At 36.9% G+C, this 23663-nt stretch overlaps 1 protein-coding gene across 1 annotated transcript; it reads right to left on the bottom strand.

Annotated features, from left to right (window-relative positions):
• Positions 1-325: 325 nt before the first annotated feature.
• On the bottom strand, positions 326-22405 carry LOC110882076 (ABC transporter G family member 11). The gene is made up of 8 exons (XM_022130174.2): positions 22118-22405; positions 21865-21944; positions 3307-3771; positions 3127-3213; positions 2750-2863; positions 2480-2677; positions 1211-1297; positions 326-1118 (listed from the first exon to the last, which is right to left on the bottom strand). Exons 1-8 carry the CDS (start codon positions 22398-22400, stop codon positions 486-488), a joined length of 1947 nt encoding a protein of 648 aa, XP_021985866.2. The 5' UTR covers positions 22401-22405; the 3' UTR covers positions 326-485.
• Between the last annotated feature and the right edge of the window lie 1258 nt (positions 22406-23663).

The following is a 23663-nucleotide window of genomic DNA, read 5'->3' as shown; positions in this document are numbered from 1 at the left end:
TACAAGACAAACGAGACCAGAAGAATACAATGGAAAAATGAGAGAACAATTCGAAACCCTTAGAAAAATATTCAGCAACTGAGCTCTGCTTCTCTCTCTCTTCTTTTTATATCACAGAAGACCAAGTTTCACTTTAGCCCTCGTAATGTTTCAATACAAACCTGGCAGCTTCCACACGTTTCATATGAGCCCCTTTCACATTATAAACTGCACACTTAACACCCTTGTCAATTATCAACATATCATAACAATAAAACCATAAGTGTAACAACTTTTATAATTTGTTACAACAAGTTCAATAAGAACAACTGATCATGTTTGATGTATGAATTACATACAATAATAATTTCAACATAGAAACAAAAAATCACACAAGAATTAAAGGCACATTTCTTATCGCCTTGGGGACACCCGGTTTCGGGTTCATGTAGGTATCATAACATAAAAAGTTAAGACATATGGAGATTGATACAATTGTATTAATTTTAGTTCCTGAAAGTATAGCTTGACATGAAATCTCTAATGATAGGCCCCACATTCTCTTTTGTCTTGATGATACAGAAGAACATTATCCTATATGCAACCACCATACCAAACATGATTGCAAGATCAATCCATTTAGAGTATCCCATCTCGACGTGCAATACGCTCTTCAGTAGCGTTTCTCCATCAACCGTAGGAAGACCTCCTGGGTACGCAGGGAACTTAAGCCCTTCAAACTCGTTTTTGTACAGTCCTTCTAATGCATACCTGTGAAATGATATATAGTACATTGGGTATTTCCAAAAGATATGAGGTAGATGGTTTGGTAGCCGAAAGAATCCTGCACCTAGTATCATCAACCCTTGGACTCCAGCACCAGATATGATGCCCATAAGCAGATTTGGCACAATGGCTGCTACAATCATCATTTGGCATTCAACCAACAACATTGCCATTAAGACAACTAATTCAAAATATATAAATTGTCCCGGTTCTCTTTGGAGTCCGATGAACGAGTACGCTATGGCTCCCGGGATTAAAGAGATGAGAAGTAGGTACGGCGTTGAAGAAATTGCGTGACTGATAACATATGACCCAACCCCGTAGTGTCCGTTTAGTCTTTCGCATTGAAAAACCTAGTTACAAATATATACAATGTTGTTATAACTGAATTTATCTCAAAAGCATCTTGTTTTAAGTAACAACAAACATAGGATGTATAACAAACCTTGGTTTCTTCTACAAAGGAAGGGAACCCACCGACAGCTAAAATGGTCAGAAATGAAGAAACGAATAAAATCATTGAAACCCTAGCCTGTATGATAAAAAAACAAACCATTTCAAATATTTATCTTAAGATGATTAGCAACACAAGACCCCCGCAAAAAAAAAAAAAAAGAACCCGCAACCAAAAGCCCGAATGTATTAGAGCATTTATATCCAACACCCCATTTTTTAACCTATATTACACTAAAAATCAATATTTTTTCTCTTTGTTTTTCAATTAAATAATACTTTATAATACATTTATCATTACATTTTTCCCTCTTCTACTCAGAACCAAAATATATTAAAAAACTATAAATGATGAATAATGTCCCTCAAATTTACAGATGAATAGTAAAATTTTCTCTCTCATCTACTTACAACCACCTATAAACACTTTTTATAAAATAAAAAGGCCCTCACATAATTTGGGGCCGCTGAATGTGAATGCTATTACGCATCCTAACTGTTTATTTGTGGTGGCGTCGATAGCCGAAAGGCAAGGGAGTACATGCACTAATTGGCATTTGTCTTAATTGCTGAGTGTTACGTGCCTTATGTCCAAGGCTTGATGCAAAACTACTATGAGTCGGGGGTCCTAGCCTCTCTATTTCTAAGGGATAGAGAAAAGACTGTCTATATCTTACTTTCCTCACTATATAATTAATTGTGTTATTAATGGAATTTACTGAGTAATGATTTAATGAGTACGATGATGATATTCTCTTTAGCAATGGCCAATCATAAATGGTGTCAAATGTAAAAAGATAAAGTTGCGTTTTTTAGGGGCCACATGGTAAAACATCACTAAAATTATGCATATACATCCGTTCAACTTAAAACTTAGTTTTCATTTAAGCATCTATTTTTTTTTTTAACAAATATATTTTATAGCCTTATCACATGTGATGGTTTATCATCATCTATTAAATATGATATTGCAATATACGTATAACTTTTAACCAGTTATATTACAAGAACTAGTATTAGAAATTAGTATTCATGAAAATTTAGGTATTTGTTGAAAGTGGTTTACATACAAATATTATTTATTACTTGTTTTCGTAATAAAAAAAGATCAGATGAATATTTTCATTATTGTTTTCTCAAAAGTTCCTTTGGTGAGTACGTAACTTTTGTCTTAAAGAGGGGTCTTGTGGTGAAACTATGCACAAATCTACTCTTTTAAAATCATAACATACACACTTGAACGTTTCAGCATAAAACTTACACTGATGGAGTCAAACTCGAAACCGATTTCGTAGAAGAGTGTTCCTAATGCAAAACCCAACGCAATATATATACCAAGTCGCAACCAGTAGTATCCTAGATCACGATACATGTTTTTGAATGATCTTGCTGATAGCACCATACACTGTGTAATGAAACTGGCTTGCAGGCCACCTCTTCCCTCGATTAACTCTCCTTTCTTTGAAGAGAAAAAAAAAATCATTTCTACGTAACCAAAAGTTTAGCCATATGAAAAAACACAACGAGTTACCTGTGTACATAAAGTAGCTATTTCTCTTTGAGTATCCATATATACTTCTGATGACTTGTAGGCTTCAGCAAGGAGATGGATTACTTCATTAGGATCGTTTCCAATATCAGTGTCCTATCAGTGCCAAAACAAGAATAGTTGAATGAAAATGTAATAGAACTTTAACTTTTAGTGTAAAAGAAGAAATTTGATGAAAGATAAGGGTATTCCATGACTTGTTAGATCATCCACGATAAGAGCATATCTGATAGGCCATTTTTAGGCGTTTTTAGGGCCTTTTTAGGCAAGGGCGGAGCTAGTGTATTAGGAGCATATCCGATAGTCTGATCATTCATCATGGAAAATACTGAACAATATATATAATGTAGGGGTCCTACCTCATCAAAATCTGAATTGATAGTCATTAGATAGTGATCCGCGGGGCTTTGTAGCTCTGGACAGGGAAAACCATTTGCTACAAAAAACTGGTGGTGCCAACAAAAGTAAAAGTTATGTTCATGCAACATCATGATATCTAATAATTGTTGTTGTTGACATGGTTATAAGATGAAAATAACCTGGTTTGCTGCAAAAGTGGGACCAAAGTATAATGTTTTCCCCAAAGATAATAAACAAAGATTGTTGAAAAGCCCAAACACTTGACTACTAGGTTGATGTATGGCTGTGATAACCGTCATTTGGTATTGCTGAGTGAGCTTAACAATCCGACTCATGACATAGAACGAAGATGCGCTGTCAAGACCACTTACAGGCTCGTCGAGGAGGAGGAACTTGGGGTGTGTTAAGAGTTCTACACAGATGCTTAGGCGTCGCTTTTGGCCACCACTAAGTCCTTTGATCCCCCAACCTCCTATTCTTGTGTTCATGGAATTTTGGAGCCCCATCTCCCTTATAGTTTTATCAGCTCTCTCCCTCTTCTCTGATTTTGGCATCGACTTAGGCAGCTGGAGTTCAGCCGAGTAATACACAGTTTCTTTAACTGTTAGAGTCCATGTTAAAGCTTGTTCTTGAGTCATATATGCCTACAATAATTTGAAAGTGTTTAAGCATGATCATTTATAGCGCCGTCTCTGAGAATTCAGGGGCTTGTGTGAGTAGAAAATATGGGACCCTAAATATAAATTTATACATAAAAATTAGTAATAGGACAATAATTGGGATAAGATCACAACAATAAACAAAACTATTGTAGCAAAATATTTTATTTTAACTTTTCATAGTTCATACTCCCTGATATCGCGTTCTCAATTATCTCATAAATAATTTGACAATCTCATCGAGATAGATTTCCAAGCCCAATACCAAGAAAAGCAGAAAAAAAAAAGAAAAAAAAAAACTAACAATAATAGACAAGTTACTAAAAAGGGATTATATGGATCTGGATATGGAAAAAAGTTTCCTATAAAAGAACACCAATCCTAGGGTTTGAACCCGAAAGCTTTGTTGGTTCTGACCCCTTTGATTACACACTAAACTCACTCAAAAACTGTGTTCGATGAAAATGATAAGGGGATAGTCATACAATACACAACGTGATAATATTAAAAAAAAACTTTTTCTTCCTAAAAACTAGGACTTGATAAACAAGTCAGACGAAACCCACGTTCACAACTACCAAGTCTTCCACAAACTCTAAATAGCATGTGACAAAATACATTTTCAGCTGCTCCAAATCCGGCTCCTGACCTGTACCCGTGACCCGATAACTTGCTAACCGTGTCACCCGTGAATCGTAAACAACCGATTAATCCAACAATCACCCCCTTAATCTGTTTGTTCACACCACTTGTTCACAACACCCGAATCACCATCTCTTCTCAAACCATTTCTGACTTCTACTGGACTCCCGACCTCAACCACGGTCACGCCTAAAGCCTTCCAATAAGTCGACCTATCCTGGACACCCCGATCTTCACCTCGACCACGTCCAAAGTCGTCTTTGATTGTGATTTTACTATTCTATCAAACTCTTCCTTGATAAGCATCCCTTGCGTATCAACCACCAACTAGACACCAGCCACCCGCTGTTTCATTTCTACCGCGTTACACCCGTTGGTTTTTCTGCCATAAGATCGACGCCTCCTTGTGATTCTTATCCTAGGCAAGAAAGAGTATATGACAAATAAAAACACGATCCATTCTCGTTCTTTGATCAACAACTGGGTTAACAAGCCCGTTGATTTAGCCTGAATCACGACTCGTCTCCGCTACCCTTTTGATCCCTTAGAAAAGAAACCCTCGAAACTGCTGACCTACGATCTCCTAGGTTTCTCCGATCACTACTGATCCAAAATATTCCCATTACTGCACACCGGTTACCTTCGATCGCTGTTATCCTTTTCTTCCATTTTGATCACCGCTAACATCTACGAGACACACAAGTGTTCACCTGTCACCCCCGTCATCCTAACTGGTACTCTCCGCACGATAACGACTGACACGAGCTACCTCTCGGTCTCCATCTTCTGCTGTATAACGATCCCGAACCCTTCTTTTACGCGTGCCTTCCACCGACCGACCGACACACCCGCCGGCAGCGAAGGCTTCCTCCGATCTTCAAACCCACTTCCTACGAGCCCTAGGCTCTGATACTAAATGTTGGTTCAGGCCCCTTTGATTACACACACTAAACTCACTCACAAACTGTGTTCGATAAAAATAGGGTGTACATATTCAGACACCTTGTTCCCTAAATCCACACCCTCCTATACGCTTCGTATAGGGCTATACGAAGCGTATAGGGTTGCTTTTCCCGACCAACTTCTGCACCTCGTACAACGTCACATCAGTCAACTTATACGGGGAGTCTAGGCCTGTACGAGGGGCCAATACGAAGGCCCTTAGACGCCTCGTATAGACCTATACGAGGCGTCTTGGACTGACCGATTTGACTATGAAGAGACTATGTCTGACATGACTTAAAGGCATACGGGGAGTAAAGACCTATACGAGGCGTCTTTAGCTCCCATAAAATGCAACCTACAGTGCGTTCTTGGTCCACATCCGAGGTTTCAACAAACAAACACTCACATTCTGTTTGTTCTTTTATTTGTGTTTGCGTTATTATCATCCCGGAGTGTTGAAATGTCATCATATTGGAACGGCAACTATATCTTCGGGCAATATTCTAGCGAAAATTGGGGGCACGAAAGCGTTCCGGTAACAGTTATTAGCGTAAATGTTTTAATTACTTGTTGTTTTCGTTTATTATTTACTAATGATGATACGGTTGTCTATTTTGGAGGAGTCTGGCGTTCCCGATTCTAATGAGCAAGAGGAGGTTGTGTCTAGTATACAAGGAAAACAAAACAGCCCGTTTCTAGATTTGAACAAGCATCCTCCTGTTGATGAAACAGCCCGTGTAGATGACTCATACCATGCTAGTGGATACGGAGGAGACGGTGGATACGGAGGAGACGGTGGATACGGAGGAGACGGTGGATACGGAGGAGACGGTGGATACGGAGGACACGGTGGATACGGAGGAGACGGTGGATACGGAGGAGACGGTGGATACGGAGGAGACGGTGGATACGGAGGAGACCGTGGATACGGAGGAGACCGTGGATACGGAGGAGACGGTGGATACGGAGGAGACGGTGGATACGGAGGAGACGGTGGATACGGAGGAGACGGTGGATATGGTGGATACGGTGGATACGGGGGATACGGTGGATACGGAGGAGACGGTGATCATCAGCAATTCATTTCCCCGGGCACTCCTTATGTTCATCAAAACAATTCGGACGTTGGAGGATATGGTGGTTATGGTGGATATGGTAGATATGGTGGTGAAGCACCTCCCATTCTGGACAGTCTGTACTTAAAAAAGACGGTATAAATTACTATTTTATTATTAATATTTTATTATTATTATATTATTATTATTATTATTATTATATTATTATTATTATTATTATTATTATTATTATTATTAATATTGTCGATGTTACAGGTTTTCAACTCCTTAGATGAACTAAAGAAACGGATACAAGAAGTAGCAAATGCGGATGGTTTCGTTATTGTCACCCGTCGATCAAAGAAAATCGGGGGAAGAACCGGGAGGGTATGGCTTGAATGTGATCGTGGTGGTGAGCACCAGAGTACAGCAACACTTAGAAAAGCTGGAAGCAAAAAAACCGGTTGCCCGTTTTACCTGCTGGCTGTCCGAAACCACCCGTATGAAACCTGGGAGATAAAAGACGGAACAATTGAACATAACCACGAACTTTGTGAGGACCTGTCGGCCCACGCGTTTGTGCGAAGGTTTACTCCAAGCGAAATGAAACTGATCGAGCAGCTGACAGCTCAAAACATGGAGCCGCGCAAAATATTTCAAACGATAAGGAAGCAGGACCCCGACAGGTTTCATGTTCAGAAAGACGTTCAAAACGTTGTAGCGAAGATTAGAGCCGAACAAAGACAAGGATTGACTCCCATGTAGTCACTAGAAAATGTGCTGATGAAGAACGACTTTATTTACGAGATCCGGGAAGAACCCGGAACAGAGATCGTAACAGAGATCTTCTTTCTTCATCGGGACTCGAGAGTCTTGTGGCGTGCATTCCCCCACGTCATGATGATCGATGCAACGTACAAGACAAACATATACAATATGCCCTTTATCCAGATTGTTGGTATGACGCCTACCAACAAATCGTTTATTATCGCGCATGCCGTTGTTAGTAAAGAACGGGGTGATAACTTTGTGTGGGTGCTTGAGAGGGTTAAGGCAATGTTGGATGAATGTATGGAGCCACGTGTGATTTTAACGGATAGAGACCTAGCCCTTATGGGCGCGTGTGCTAAAGTATTTCCAGACGCCTCCAGGCTTCTTTGCAGGTGGCACATACAACAGAATGTTATGAAGCACTGCAAGGGTGCCTTCACAGACGACGACTGGAAGATATTTTTGTCATTCTGGGGTTCATTGATTGAGTCTCCATCCATACCCATCTACGACTACCACTTGCGCAACATGCGAAAGCGACTTGTGGAGTGCAAACGTTCTAGTAAGTTTTTCTAATAACATACGACTCACCTATGCAAATTTTATTAAATTATTTTTACTTTTTAGGAGTCTTCAAATACGTGTACGATAACTGGCTAAAAGACTATAAGGAGATGTTTGTCTTTGCGTGGACTGATAAGAGGCGCAACTTTGGTAATCGTACTACAAACAGAGTTGAGAGCCAACATGCCAACTTAAAGAGATACGTCGAAGATAGGAGCTCGCTGGACCGTATAGTTGGTTGTGTCCGGGATATAGTTGAGACACAGTTCGGTGAAATAAGGAAGACTTTTCGAGAAAGCATCGAAAAAACAATGAAACACCACAAACACCCGATGTTTCAACACCTACTTGGAAAAGTATCCCACAAAGCCCTTGACTTGTTGCATGGAGAGGCAATTAGGAGGCTAGATGTCTTGGAGCGCTTTAATTCATCATGTGGTTGCCAAATGTGGCACAGCTGTGGGTTGCCCTGTGCTTGTAGGATAGAAAAGTACATGCGTGAAGGTAATAATTGTTGAACGTACAACACTTGTGTGATATATTTCCTTTTTTCATTTTACTTAAACAATATTGTTTTTAACCGTGCAGAGCGTCCGATTCAACTCGAAGACATAGACGTCTTCTGGCGGAAACTTAACTTCCAAAGTTGTAAATTGATAGACGACTCACTTGACATGGTCGAAGAGCTAGATGTTGTTAGACAACAATTACAGTCGCACCCCCCAGCTCAGCAAAAAAGCCTGCTTTCAAAGATTAAAGCGGTGTTGACTCCAACGAAATCTACCAAGAAACCACCGGTTGTCCAACAAAATACTCGTGGCCGACCAACAACAAAGCAGGTACAAGAAAGGTTGGACGAGGCCTCTCGTATAGATGAAGAATTGAGGAGAAGCTCATTCGGTGATGCAAACACGTGCTTTGAAGGTTCACGACAAAGTAAGTACGATAAACCTCGCCACAGCTCGTACGTTCCGTCTCAGGCCTCACAACAGTCGGTTATAAGGTCCCAAAAACCCAAAGCGACCCTAAGCCGTTCAAAGAGTTCTAAGAAGAAAGAGACACGAGATGATCACGGTTTTCCTTTAATCATTGGGGACGAGTACGTGGGAATCATCGAACGGTTTAAGTCTGACATTCCGCCAGTGTTCCATCCGTACGTCTCGTGCATACGAGATGTGATGCCGGACGGTCATTGTGGGTTTCGGTCTGTGGCTGTGGGCTTAGGGATGGATCAGAGTTCATGGGGGCTTATTAGGAGGGACCTTGTCCAAGAAATGGATCAGAACGAATCGATCTGGTTCCCAATATTTGAAGCATGGGCTGATGGTTATTTTCACACGCATCGTCAGGGCCTAATTTGGGATTCAGTGGCCGGTTGTGGGGAGAATCACTGGATGGACTTCCCCTTTGCAGGACTTCTTATTGCACAAACGTACGGTATTGGGGTGCACCTGTTAACGACAACCATGGGTGCGAGTTCCACTTACTTCCCAATACTAAGTCCTCCGGCTAATCAACAACCATTATTCATAACGCTTACACATGTTAACGAGAACCACTTCATACATGTTAAGCTGGAAGGGGATTATCCTATGCCACCAGCACACGGGCTATGGTTGACCCACCGAAGACCCCATACAGAACAATGGGAAGATATGTACTTGCCACGTCTAGAATGGTATACATCGATAATGAATCCTCGGCCAAGATCAAACCCCAGTCTTAATTACATAGATAGTTACACGGAAGAATGATTTTTGTAATTAATAGTATTTTATTGTAATTAATAGATTTTTTTTGTAATTATTAGTATTTTATTGTAATGAATAGAATTTTTTGTAATTATTAGTATTTTATTGTAATTAATAGTATTTTTTTTTGTAATTAATACTATTTTTTTGTAATTAATAGTATTTTTTTGGAATTAATAGTATTTTTTTTGTAATTAATAGTATTTTTTTGGAATTAATAGTATTTTTTTAAATTTTTCTACAAAAAAATACAACTATACGCTTCGTATAGGACTAGACGCCTCGTATAATATTGCACAAAAGACCATTTAGCCCCTGATATGCCCCCAATCTAGGCTTATTCCAGGGGCTCAAAGGTAATTTTACTACAACCAGACGCCTCGTACAGACCTGTACGGGGCGTCTGTTTGAGCGGGATTTTGAAAATTCAATTTTTGAATATCTGAAATTCAAAATTTGAATTTTTTGAAAGTGGACGCTTCGTACAGACCTGTACGGGGCGTCTGTTTGAGCGGTTAAAATTTGAATTTTGAATTTGAATTTTGAAAAGCTTTTTGGTTAATTACTATTTTACCCCTGATATGCCCCCAGTATAGCCACTAAGCAGGGGCTCAAAGGTAATTTCAAAAATGGACGACTCGTACAGGTCTGTACGAGGAGTACAGTTGAGGCGGTTACTTTTTCCCCATTTCTTTTTTTAATTAATAAAATGTATTATTAAATTACCATTTTGCCCCTGTTTACCCCTTAGTATAGCCTTTTATCAGGGGCGAAATGGTAATTAACCATTTCAGAAATATCTTTTTGGAATGGTTAATTACCATTTTGCCCCTGATAAAAGGCTATACTGAGGGTTAAACAGGGGCAAAATGGTCATTTAACAAAAAGCATAGACGCCTTGTATAGATCTATACGAGGCGTCTAGGCTTCGTATAACACAGGGGGGGGCCTAGACGACACAGATCACACACACAAACAAAAACACACACATATACGCTGCATTCTGATCTATACGCCTCGTACGTATTTCAACCGTATTTTTGAAGAATCGAAGCATCACCGGTAAGTATTTCATCCCGTAGTTAAGTATTTTTGTCTCGTTTATGCCTTTAGACCGTAGGTTTGCCCTAAAAGTTGAATTTGGTTGGGTTTTGGGGGTTTGAAGTTGATGATGATGATGAACTTGTAGAACAGGACGCCGAGTATAGCCCTATACGAGGGCTATACGAGGGTCTGTTTTTTTTTTTTTTTTTTATTGTTATTGTTATTAATATTATTATTGTTATTAATTATTATTATATTATTATTATTATTATTATTATTATTATTAAATATTATTATTATTCTTAATTATTGTTATTGTTATTAATATTATTATTGTTATTAAATATTATTATTATTATTATTATATTATTATTAGTATTATTATTATTATTATATTATTATTATTATTATATTATTATTATTAATTATTATTATATTATTATTATTATTATTATTATATTATTATATCATTATTATTATTATTAAATATTATTATTATTATTAATTATTGTTATTGTTATTAATATTATTATTGTTATTAAATATTATTATTATTATTATTATTATTATTATTATATTATTATTATTATTATTATTATTATTATATTATTATTATTATATTATTATTATTATTATTATTATTATTATTATTATTAATTATTTATTTATTTATTATTGTTTTATTTATTATTGTTTGTATACGTATACAGTATTTATTATGGAGGACGATCTGATGCCGGGCGGTGACATTCAGATAGAGCCGGTTCAGCAGGGTCCACGACGTAGACAGCGGCCGCCTGTGGATACGCTGCAGGGGCATCCGTATCTAGAGTTTCCCGACGGCACTGACGCCGCCCGTCATTGCCAGAAGCTTAGGAGGATGCACGTTGGATCGCATGCATCGATCGATTGGGATGCGATGGAGGAGATTGCTGAGACGCCGAGAGTGCGTCGGTTTATACCTATCGATTCGCCGTGGCATCGTCTTTTTGACTTGGCGCACACGCCGACCTACAGGGAGCTGCTGGTCGAGTTCCTTTCGTCATTCACATTTCACCCTCCTGGGGAGCCAGTGCAGCTTCCGTACCCAGGTGCTCCCCATCCGCCTGAGATTTCTTTCAGGCTTGCTGGCGTTATGCGTTCGATGACGCTAGCAGAGTTTGCGGTGCGTTGTGGTTTATACATGCAGGAGGAGATCGAGACTGAGATTTACACAGCGGGGCTAGTGGTGGTTGAAAAACCCACTCTTGTAGGGTTTTGGCAGGTGATTGCGGGGGCGGATCATTGGGAGCATGATAAGTCGAAGGGGAGGGTGTCGTTTGTTAGTGACCCACTATACAGGTATGTACGTTTATTATTGCAATTATTGTGATTATATGCACTGTTTATTAATCTCTGTTTTTGTATTTCGCTAACACTATCTGCAGGTATGTGCACCATTTGCTCGCCACTTCTATATCAGCGCGCGGCTACAGCCGTGAGTGGTGTACGACCACAGATCTTTTTTTCCTATATTGTTTGTTGTATAGGAGGCCGTGCGCGCTAGCACACGGTCTAGCCCAGTACTTCGCCTCCGGCCATCACCGGCAGGAGCGCGGATTTTTGTATGGCGGGGCATACGTGACCGTCATTGCCCGTTCATTGGGCCTCGTACCACAGCAGGACCCACATCTACGGACGCCGGCCATCATGCCGACGCGGATGGGTATGCAGTCGCTATGGGGGATGAGGGTTATCAGGAGGTTCCCCGTTGGCCCGCGGTTTAAAAACCGCGACGGGGGCGTATGGAGAGAGGAGGCCCTACCAGAGCATTTCGAGCCCGTTCATCCTCCTGCAGATCCTGCTGATGTAGTGCCCGTGGAGGACCCTCCGGAGGATCTAGACGGTGCAGCGGGGCCACAGTCACCGCCACCTGCCGGGGCACCTCAGTTTCCACGTCACGTTATTCGAGGTGGTGCCCCAGGAGCTGCGCTACATCCGGATGTACGAGCCAGGCTTGACAGGCTCGACGATTTGGTAGGTTGGCTGGTACGGGCGGAGCAGGATAGACGAGAGAGAGAGAGGGATTACCCCCGATACCGCTTCCACCGGTTCGAGCTCCACATCAGCAGCACCAGCCGCAGCAGCAGCACCAGCCGCAGCAGCAGCATCAGGATTCAGATTCGGATTTGGATGCATCGACCTGTTGTTGTTTTTATTGTTATTATGGATGTACAAACTTATCTTATATATTTTTGTTATGGATGTAAACAGTTATCTTATATATGTCATATTTATGTTTGTTTTCAGTTATTCGGTTACTCAATGATTGTTCTCTTAAATTTAGATAATACGGAAACAATATAACCCCCTGAATATAATACGGAAACAATATTTGAAAGCAATAAAATTTTAATCGAAAGAATAATATTTAAAAAGTAAAATGTTAAAAACAATATAATATATTTAAATAGCCGATTTTTAAAAAACAAAAAAAAACAACACTTTTTTAAAAATAAAAAAAGAACGATTTTTAAAGGCAAATAGTTAATTTTTAAAAAACAACAACTTTTTATAGTGTAAAAAAGAAAAAAAAAACTTTTTTTAAAACCAAAAAAAATTTCATCAAAAAAACACATCTTCAAAAACTATCCAAAAAACCATACCAAAACCCACCAAAACACCCCTCATTTCAGCCAAAAAAAACACCAAACATAGACGCCTCGTATAGCCCCATACCCTGCGTATAGGGTTCCTTAAACAACGTGCCTGACACCCTCTGTACACCCATCGAATTCAGTGCATGGACGCCTCGTATAGGTCTATACGAGGCGTCTAGGTTTAAAAAAGTGTGGATTTAGGCGCAGTGGGTGTCCGGATAGATTGGCCCTAAAAATATAAGGGGGTATAATTTACTAAATAAGCAAAGACTATAAATAGTCATACAATACACAACGTGATAATATTAAAAAACTATTTCTTCCTAAACTAGGACTTGATAAACAAGTTAGACGAAACCCACGTTCACAACTACCAAGTCTTCCGCAAACTCTAAATAGCATGTGACTAAATACATTTTCAGCTGCTCCAAATCTGGCTCCTGACCCGCTACCCGTGACCCGATAACTTGCTAACTGTGTGACCCGTGAACTGTAAACAACCGACTAATCCAACAAGCTTTAGTTTTATAGACTACTAACACTCTTTCCATTAAATAAAACTATCATTTTAGATTCTGTTTTAATATAAATTTATGTATGGTATATATATATAGTGAAATTGTAAAGTACAATATCCCTTAACATACAATACGTACGATATTGTGAAATCGCACGTTATAAAAAAGCATGTTTGAAATCGCATGTTGGTATTTCTGATAAAATCGCATGTTGGTCTTTTTGTAGCAATTTCGCATGTTGGTAAATATGATGAAATCGCATGTTGGTATACAAAATAATTTCGTATGTTGGTTTTTCAGCACATATCACATGTTTAAAAGTGAATTCGCACCAGATCGGACGACTAAGATGATCGCGTACATATTGTACGATAAGGGCCATTGTACGTTAACCTAACTATATATATATATACAGAAACGGGATCGGGAGAAAACGATCAAACGTGTGAGAACGGTGAGAACGCTTTCTGTCCCAACACGTGTCACGCCGCTTAGAAAAGGGCGGAAGGGCTTTTTTGTCCTTTCATCTTCTTCTTTTCGTGTTCCGCTTTTTCCCAATGTTGTTTTAATTTTTGGTTTTTGAGATTTTTGGCGTTAACCAAATTCAATAATTAATGACGTTTTAATGGTTCCATTGTATCAACATTTTGGCGTTTATGGCGTTATTTACGTCGTATGCCATTTGGAACCCAGGGGGCAGGAAATCTATTTGAATGACGTTTTCCAAGGCGTTTAAACAAGTTGGCCTATTGATCTATTTTTTTATAAACATTTTGTCGTTTATGGTATCTTGATGTTTTATTATTGTTAAATTATATTTCAACCGCAGGAAAAAAATACAAGGGAAGGAAACAAATTAAAAATCCTAATCGCATCTCTTTTCCCAATCTTCAGCGTCATCAGTCTCTCTCTTCTTTAATAGTACAAGAACTGTCATCAAATATATGGCGTTTTATGTAAAACGTGTTTTACGTAAAACTTAACAAACCCATGGGTTTGATTTTTTTTGCATGCTCGTCTGTTGAACTGACTTTTTTTGTGGATGTTTGGGGACATAGATCTATGGCGTGTGAGTGGGTTTTTCGCTTTTTCTTTATCTGGATCTTCATCTTTATAGTGAACCCACTCTTCAGTGTCATTGACCTCTTCTCCTTATCCAAACCTTTTTCAAGAACAAAAAATATAAAATGCCATATGACTGGCATCAGTATTTTTTTCCTGAAATTTTGTCCATCTCATGCAGCAAAATCTTTCTGATGTACTCCCCTCTGATAACAATTCATTCAGTTTATTTGTTGGCGTTTTACAATGGGTGGTATTTAGTAGTATTGGCATTTGTTTTTTTGGTTTGATCAAATGGAAGTTGCTAAGATGTATCATTTTATAGGATGTCTTTTTGGGGCCTAAATTAGGCGGTGCATTATTATAATAAAGTATTTGTCTTTTCAGTTACTGTTTTGTAATTAATGTTTTTGATAAGCTTTATCTCTAAAGTCTGTAACACGTCCCATCTTTCAATTTTGGCGTTTTAGATTCTTAAGTATTTTCTGATTTTGTATTTACTGTTTCTAGCTACATTTTCAAGTTTGCTTTTTATTTATTTTTATTTTTTTTTGGGTTTTTTATAATAATTTTTCAAAGTAATTTTATTATGGTTTTGGAGTTTTTTGGTGGCGTTTATTGTTTAAACAAACATTTTTGGCTGTTTTGACGTTTTTATTATATATGGCGTTTTATTATATAACAATTAACTGAAAAGGAAAATTAAAAAAAAAAAGAATACATAAACAATTGATCTTCCAAATCTTCTCTATCTCCAGTCTCTTTTTTCTCTTTTTTGAATCATGTTAACTAGCTGGTTCGACTTTCGTATGATTCATTTTGTTTTTTTTTTTTGTTTTTCAAGTAGTTTTTTGTGTTGCTGTTTGGAAGCACACAGTCTGACATCAGCATCTTTTTCTTGAATTTTTGTCCATCTCATGCAGTAAAATGTTATTGAGTTTATATCCTTCGGCCATCAATCTTGAATTTTTACAATCAACGATGTTTGTTTTTTTTAACTTTTTTGGCGTTTTACCGATAAAAAGAACGCCACGAAATAAGATTACCTTAAACCTCAAATTTTGATCATGCTAAAATCAATAATGTTTTGCTGTATGAGATGGACAACATTGTTAATCCTCGGTTAAGAAAGATAACTGACAATGTTGTCCACCCCATACAGCTAAACTTTATTGACAACAAACCTCAATAGTGTTTTTGTATGTCTTGGCGTTATAAATTTGATGGAAGTTTATGATAAGTCAATGAGATTTTACTCAATGAAATGGACTATATCATCACTTGAGGATTTTGTCTATTTCATTAAGCGAAATCTTACTGAGAGCCAAACTGAATTTCAAAAAAACGTTTTTGGGGTTGAAGATATTTGATGTTTGGGTTTTTTGGCGTTTCTAAGGCGAATGGGTTATATGAAATATGGCGTTTGGGTTTTTGTGTGTATTTTTAACTGAAGGTCTCAGATGTTGTATGTATAGGATTTTTTTGGCGGTTTTTTAGGCGGAATTTTACTATAATTGAGTTTGGCGTTTTATATTTGATGGGGTTTTACTTAGAATGGTTTGTGATTTTTGTTTTTTGCATTTTATTTCATGATTTGGCGTTTTGTGTGGAGTAGTAAAAATACCCTTTTACCCTTAATGAATCGTGTCCACGTAATAAAATTGATGTTATTTACGAAAACGCCACCGCGCCAATCTAGTCCATAGATTGTTTTGATCGGACGATCGTTAAGCGTTCTCACCGTTTTCACACTTTCTATCGTTTTCTCTAATCCCGACCCTATATATATATATATATATATATATATATATATATATATATATATGGGAGAATTAGTTGGGGAACACTTTTAAACATTCAACTTAACATGTTAAAAATTAACTTTTTCTAAAAATATTTCAGCGCTTTTCCTTATAAATATATGTAGAAACATTTTTAATAAAAATATAAAAAACTAAAAAATATAAAAAAATTAAAAATTATTTAAAAAATATATCTTATAAAATTAACTTAACATGTTAAAATCAATTTTTTAATTTTTTTTTTTCCAGCGTTTTTCCTTATAAAAATGGGTAGAAACTATTTCAATAAAAAACCATTAAAAGAAAATTAAGCCTTTTTTAACTGTTTTTTTTTTATATTTTTAGTTTTTTTATTAACAATACTTCTTAAAGCATATATAAAGAAAAGCGTCGAAAAAATTAAAAAAAAATGATTTTTAACATGTTAAGTTAAATTGTTAAGAGTGTTCTTCGGTTACCCACTTTTTTAGTGTTTCCCAATGGAACTCACATTATATATACACATATATATGTATATATAATTTCAGCCATAAAACACACATACAACCCACAAATAACAGAGTGAAAATTACTAAAACACCATATTAAACCATATTAGTCCAAAAAAAACTTCAAACACACAATCGTAGAACTATGAACATAAAACACAACAAGCTAATCAACATAAAGCATAATAATGTTTGTCATTCGATAATCAGAGACTTATCAAACAAAACACAACCCATACATATGATGTTTTCTTAATCTTCATTTTGTTATTTGCGAGTTTTGGGTGAGTTTTTTGGTTGAGATTTTGGTGTTTCTGACTTTTTACACTTTTTATGAAATTTGGAATTTGTAGCCAACTCATAGCTTATATATCTATAAGGTTAGGTTCATTAGTGAACAACCTCCTTGATAGTGAACAGTAGTGAACTAATCCTAACCCTTGATTATCAATATACAAGTGTAATCAATGGCCATTGGCCAGGATTTGTTCACTTAGTTTACAAATATACTAGTGTTCACTCTAGAACCCCACCCTATATATATATACACACATATAGGATAAGGATCGGATAGAAACCACCCTTTATTGCGAGAACCGCGTGAACCAATGTGAACACAACCAAAAATACCTAAAAAAACACATAATTTTTTTTAATATTTAAAAAATTGCTATATTTCGTTCCCAAAAAAATTCCGAGTAACAATTATTGATGCGCATGTGCATATGTATCATTTCTTTGACAGTTTCAGTAATACACTACCAGTATTAGACAATTGCACTTTCATTTACACTACCATCCGTAATACACTACTTTTTACATTACCAATATTAGAAATGCACATGTGCATCTATATGTATAAACATGATATAACGTGTTTTGTCTAATACTGATAATGTATTACGAAATTTGTCAAAGAAATGATACATATGCACATGTGTATCGATAATTGTTACTCATTTTTTTTAGGAACGAAATATAGCGATTTTTTTCTAAAAAATATTACAAAAATTAAAAAGACTGTGTGTTTTTAAGTATTTTTTTTTGTTCACATTGGTTCTCGTGGTTCTCACAATAAGAGTGGTTTACACACACACACACACACATACAAACAAAGGGTAAAAATGAGAACCATATTACGTTGTAAGAACCATGAGAATTCGGTCTTACAAAAGTTTTAAAAAAAATCTCAAAAATTCAAAAAAAAAAATGTTTTATGAAAAAAAATTAATAAAATAATGTCTCTTGTGAAAACTTACATCGGTGTAAATGGAGAATAAATATCGGCTTGGCAATTTTTTTTAATATGTGTTTATAACTTTTTCATTTACGTTTGAGCAAAAAACGGTAGAGAAACTCGTGCGGGAAGTAGGAGTTCTCACAACTTAAAGTGTTTCTTTATTGAAATATATATATATATATATATATATATATATATATATATATATATATATATATATATAGAGAGAGAGAGAGAGAGAGAGAGAGAGAGAGAGAGGAAGGTTCATTGTGGAACACTAAAAAAGTGGGGAACAATGGGGAACCAACTAAAACGAACTCCGATTGGACTCATTCCAACGGTGTTGAAACCGGATCGTCGAACCCTAACTAAGATCTCTTAACCATAAACCCTAAATCCTAACTCCTAAACTCTAAAGCTAAAAAATAAGGCTAAAACCTAAGCTAAACCGTAAAATCTAAACTATAAACCCTAAAGGCTAAACCTAAACCTAAAGCTAAACCCTAAACCCTAAAGGTAAACCCTAAAAGCCAAACACTAATATATTTAGGGTTTAGGGGTTATGATTTAGGATTTAGGGTTAAGAGATCCTAGTTAGGGTTCGACGAGCCGGTTCCAACTCGCTGGAATGAGTCCAATCGGAGTTCGTTTGAGTCGGTTCCCCACTGTTCCCCACTTTTTTAGTGTTCCCCAATGAACCTCACACACTATATATATATATGTGTATATATATATATATGTATATATATATATATGGTTCAAATGTAAACTACTTTTATTGTGAAAACTCGAAAACTAACTAAAAACGCCTAAAAAACACACAAATTTTTTTTTCAATTTTTTTTATAAAAATCGCTAGTTTTTTTATATAAAAAAACTTTTTTCAAAAAAAAAAATTGTAGTGCACATGTGTAATATTACACATGTGCACTACAATTTTTTTAAAGTTTTTTTTACATAATTTAAATAGCGAAAATTGGTATGCAAAAAAAATGGTATGTTTTTTAGGCTTTTTTAGTTAGTTTTCGAGTTTTCGTAATAACTAGTTGTTTTCATTAGAACCTTCCCCCATATATATATAGGATGAGGATTTGTTAGGTGTTTGGGTGGTGGTGAGGTGGGTTTATTTTGGTTGTGTTCACATTGTTTCTCGTGATATGGGTGGTTCTCACGGTGAACCCTACCCTATATATATATATATATATATATATAGGGAGCCGCTAGAATGAGAACCACCTCGAGTTGTAAGAACCGCGAGAACTACACCCCACGGACCGCCGTTCGCCGCGATTTTTTTTTACAAGTAGAGTGTGCATTATAAACACGGCCGTCAAAAATCACGGCGAACGGCGCTCCGTGGGGTGTACTTTTTTACACCTCAAGTTTGGTGAAAAAAAAAGAAAAAAGAAAAAAAATTAAAAAACACCAAACTTGAGGTGTAAAAAAGTACACCCCACGGAGCGCCGTTCGCCGTGATTTTTTACGGCCATGTTTATAATGCACACATCTACTTGTAAAAAATAAATTGGGGCGAACGGCGCTCCGTGGGGTGTAGTTCTCGCGGTTCTTACAACTCGGGGTGGTTCTCATTCTAGCAGCCTCCTAAATATATATATATATATATATATATATATATATATATATATATATATATATATATATATATAGGGAGCCGCTAAAATAGGAACCACCCCAGTTGTAAGAACCGCGAGAACCACTTTAAACGTAAAAAGTTTTACGTAAAACGTTAAAACGTAAAACGTAAAAATTTTAACGTAAAACGTAAAAAGTTCAACGTAGAACGTAAAAACGTAAAAAGTTTAATGTATAAGGTAAAAAAATTTAACGTAAAACGTAAAAAGCTTAACGTAAAACGTAAAAAATTTAACTTAAAACGTAAAAAGTTATACGTAAAACGTAAAAAGTTTAAAAAGTTTAAACGTAAACTTCTTAACGTAAAACGTAAAACTTTTTCTACGTAAATTGTAAAACGTAAAAACCCGTGTGATAAAACGGCGCCTAAATAGGGAGCCCGAAAGCGGCGCATAAAAAACGTCGCGAAAAAAACGAGACGTAAAAAACGTTGCGTTAAAACGGGACGTAAAAAACGACGCTGGAAAAGCAGAGCGTAAAAAACGGCGTGAAAAAACGACCCGTTTAAAAATGATGACCGAAAAAAAGACGGGCGTAAAAACGGCGTGCAAAAACCGGTGTGCAAAAACAATTGTCTTTGTTTAAAAAAAATTTGATTTAAAAAATGCTTTTAATAAAAAAATTCTTTTTACAAAATAAAAAGTAATATAATAAAAACAAAAAGTAATATAATAAAAAAAAAGTAACAAAAAATAATAAAGACAAAAAGAGAAAAAAGAGTAATTTTACTAAACTACTCTTTTGGATTAAAATATTAAAGATATAATAAGACAAAATGTATTTAATATTCATTTTAGTTACTTTTAATCTCATCCATCCATCTTGTTGATCTAATGGTTAGGAACTGGTTCTCGCGGTTCTTACAACTGGAGATGGTTTTCATTTTAGCGGTCCCCTATATATATATATATATGTATATATATATATATTCATTTTAGTTACTTTTAATCTCATCCATCCATCTTGTTGATCTAATGGTTAGGAACTGGTTCTCGCGGTTCTTACAACTGGAGATGGTTTTCATTTTAGCGGTCCCCTATATATATATATGATTAGGTTCAAGAGTGAACACTAGTGTAGCTTGCGAACTGAGTGAACTAATCCTGGCCATACACGTGTGTAGATCAATGGTCAGGATTTGATGTTGAAATACACTAGTGTATTTCATGATTTGATGATGAGATCCTAGCCATACACGTGTGTAGATCAATGGTCAGGATTTGTTCACTCAGTACGCAAATACACTATTGTTCACTCTAGAACCCCACCCTATATATATAGGGGAAGGATCTATACGGAACACTAAGGAACTGTTTGTTTACCTCTTAATGAGGCTTTTAATGGTTCAGTTCTCTTACTGGTTCAGCACTTAATGGCTTAGACTGTTTGTTTCGCGAGCAGACGTCTGAATGGTTCAAACAATTGTCTCTGAATGGTTAAGCATTATACTGGCAAATGTTTGAACCATTCAGACGTCTGCTCAGGAAACAAATAGTCTGAGCCATTAAGTGTTAAACCAGTAAGATGTCTAAGATGTCTGAACCATTAAGAGCCTCATTAAGAGGTAAACAAACAACCCCCAAGTCTGAATGGTTAAGACCTCTAATATGAATTGGTCAGACATTTACATCTAAACGATTAAGGATTATACTGACTCTTAATGGTTCAGCACTTAATGGTTCAACACTTGAGGGTATGTGTTTAGGTTTTTGAGTGATTGCCGGGCGAGCGTATTTATGTGCTTACCAGTGTAATAAAAAATAAGGACCACTCTCGATTCCTCTTCTAAAAAAGGAAACTTTTTTTGGATTTGGTACAGCAAACTTTCAACATATATATTTAGATGTACTAGTTCACACGCCTCTAATCCACCTACAATTCTTGAATATCTTGTTCATACATACCATGGTGCCATATGCAAGTCTTGATTTATGTCCGTTGATTAGAATCCGTCCGGTTTGCCTCGTGTTCGAAGACAATCGTCCTGCATGTTCACACAACTAATACGTAAAACGATTGGTGTTTGTTCATATATAATTCTGTCTTACCACTTTTCTATACGTGGAGTGAATGTATATGTACATATATAGGGATTATATACAAAGAGCTCGTGACACATGCAAGATCTAAAAATGTAAAACTATATATAGTACTTACCAGCCAATGAATCAAGGAGAGTAGACTTGCCACAACCAGAAGGACCCATAATGGCAACAATCTCTCCAGGTTTAGCATAACCAGTGGCATCATTAAGTACGGATTTATATCCATTCTTCCCTGCACTTCCGTTTGAGCTTGAAACAGCTACACAAAGCTTCTCCCATGTCAGATAGGCTCCATCCCCCCTATTCTTCGTCACAGAATCCACAATTTGGATGCAGCATCCTCCTTGTTCATCTGGTTCTGGACATATTCCACTGTGTTTTCTAAAACTACCCATGTAGATTCAAGATGGAGTCTGTATTGGATGGTTTGCAATCATGTAATGACTAGTGGGAGCTATATATAGTAACCGAACAAGGAAATATCAAAATATTCCACCTGCCAGACTGCCAGTTTTAATGAATGGCGGCAGTTAGATAACTGTTTACGTGTAATATTGCAATAGGTTATTTGTTAGGGTGTAGGCCGGACTTTTTTCCTTTCTTCCTGCTGTCTTTTTAAAAAGTAGTTGTATCATAAGGGTGTAAGGGGCGTAATTCGGGGAGGGTTTCGGGGAGGGGTTTCACCGATTAGGGGGGCGGCGCCAATCACTCGGGAGAGGAAATCGGGGAGGAGAGATGGAGGTCGACCGGTGGCGGCTCACCGAGAGAGAGGGAGGAGAGAGAGAGGGAGTGACCAATCAATGAGTTTCTTTTTTTTTTTTTTTTTTTAAAAAAAAAAAAAAACCAATTCACCTAAGAGGGGAGTGGCGCCATCAAATTGGGGTGTTAGGGGAGTTTAAGAGGGGAGTTGACGTGGCACACGGGGATTGGTTTGGCATAAGAGAGGGGACTCACCTATTAGGTGAGCACCCCCTTCACCCTAACATATATGCAATAGTATATTTAGAAAAGAGAATTTACTTTCTTGTATCTAACATATTCATAAATTACATTTTGAGTCTATATTTTTTATTGATTTTAATCATTTGAGTTTAAAATAAAAAATGTTTAACGTTCTGAGTCCTTATAACTACTTTTTTTAACAATTTGAGTTCAAATTTCTAACATCATCCACCAAGTCTGTTAACTATGAAGGTAATTTGGTCATTTACACACACACTACTAGAAAAGAGGGTATTTGTCATGAAACTTTTAGTCACAAAACAGTAGCAATTTCCCTGTTGTCACCATTTTGCCACCGAAAATGTGGTGACAAAAACACCCGTGTCAATTGCCCTAATGCCACCAAATAGCCACCATTTTTATATTTTGCCACCTTATTTTTGCCACCACAAAACTGGTCAAAATTAATTGCCACCGCTTCTTGTTTTGCTACAATCCACCTTGTTTGCCACCGAGTTGTGACGGATTTTTTGCCACTTTATTGCCACCGTTTGATTTTGCCACCATTTAGCCACCAACCATTTGTCACCATTTAACCACCATTTTCATTGGAAATCGGTAGCATTTGCCACTTTATTGCCACCGTTTGATATTGCCACCATTTAGCCACCAACCATTTGCCACCATTTTCATTGAAAATCAGTAGCATTTAACGA

Source organism: Helianthus annuus, chromosome 10 (genome assembly GCF_002127325.2).
Source record: "Helianthus annuus cultivar XRQ/B chromosome 10, HanXRQr2.0-SUNRISE, whole genome shotgun sequence".
NCBI lineage: Eukaryota > Viridiplantae > Streptophyta > Magnoliopsida > Asterales > Asteraceae > Helianthus > Helianthus annuus.
This window is presented reverse-complemented; position numbering and strand designations above follow the sequence as displayed.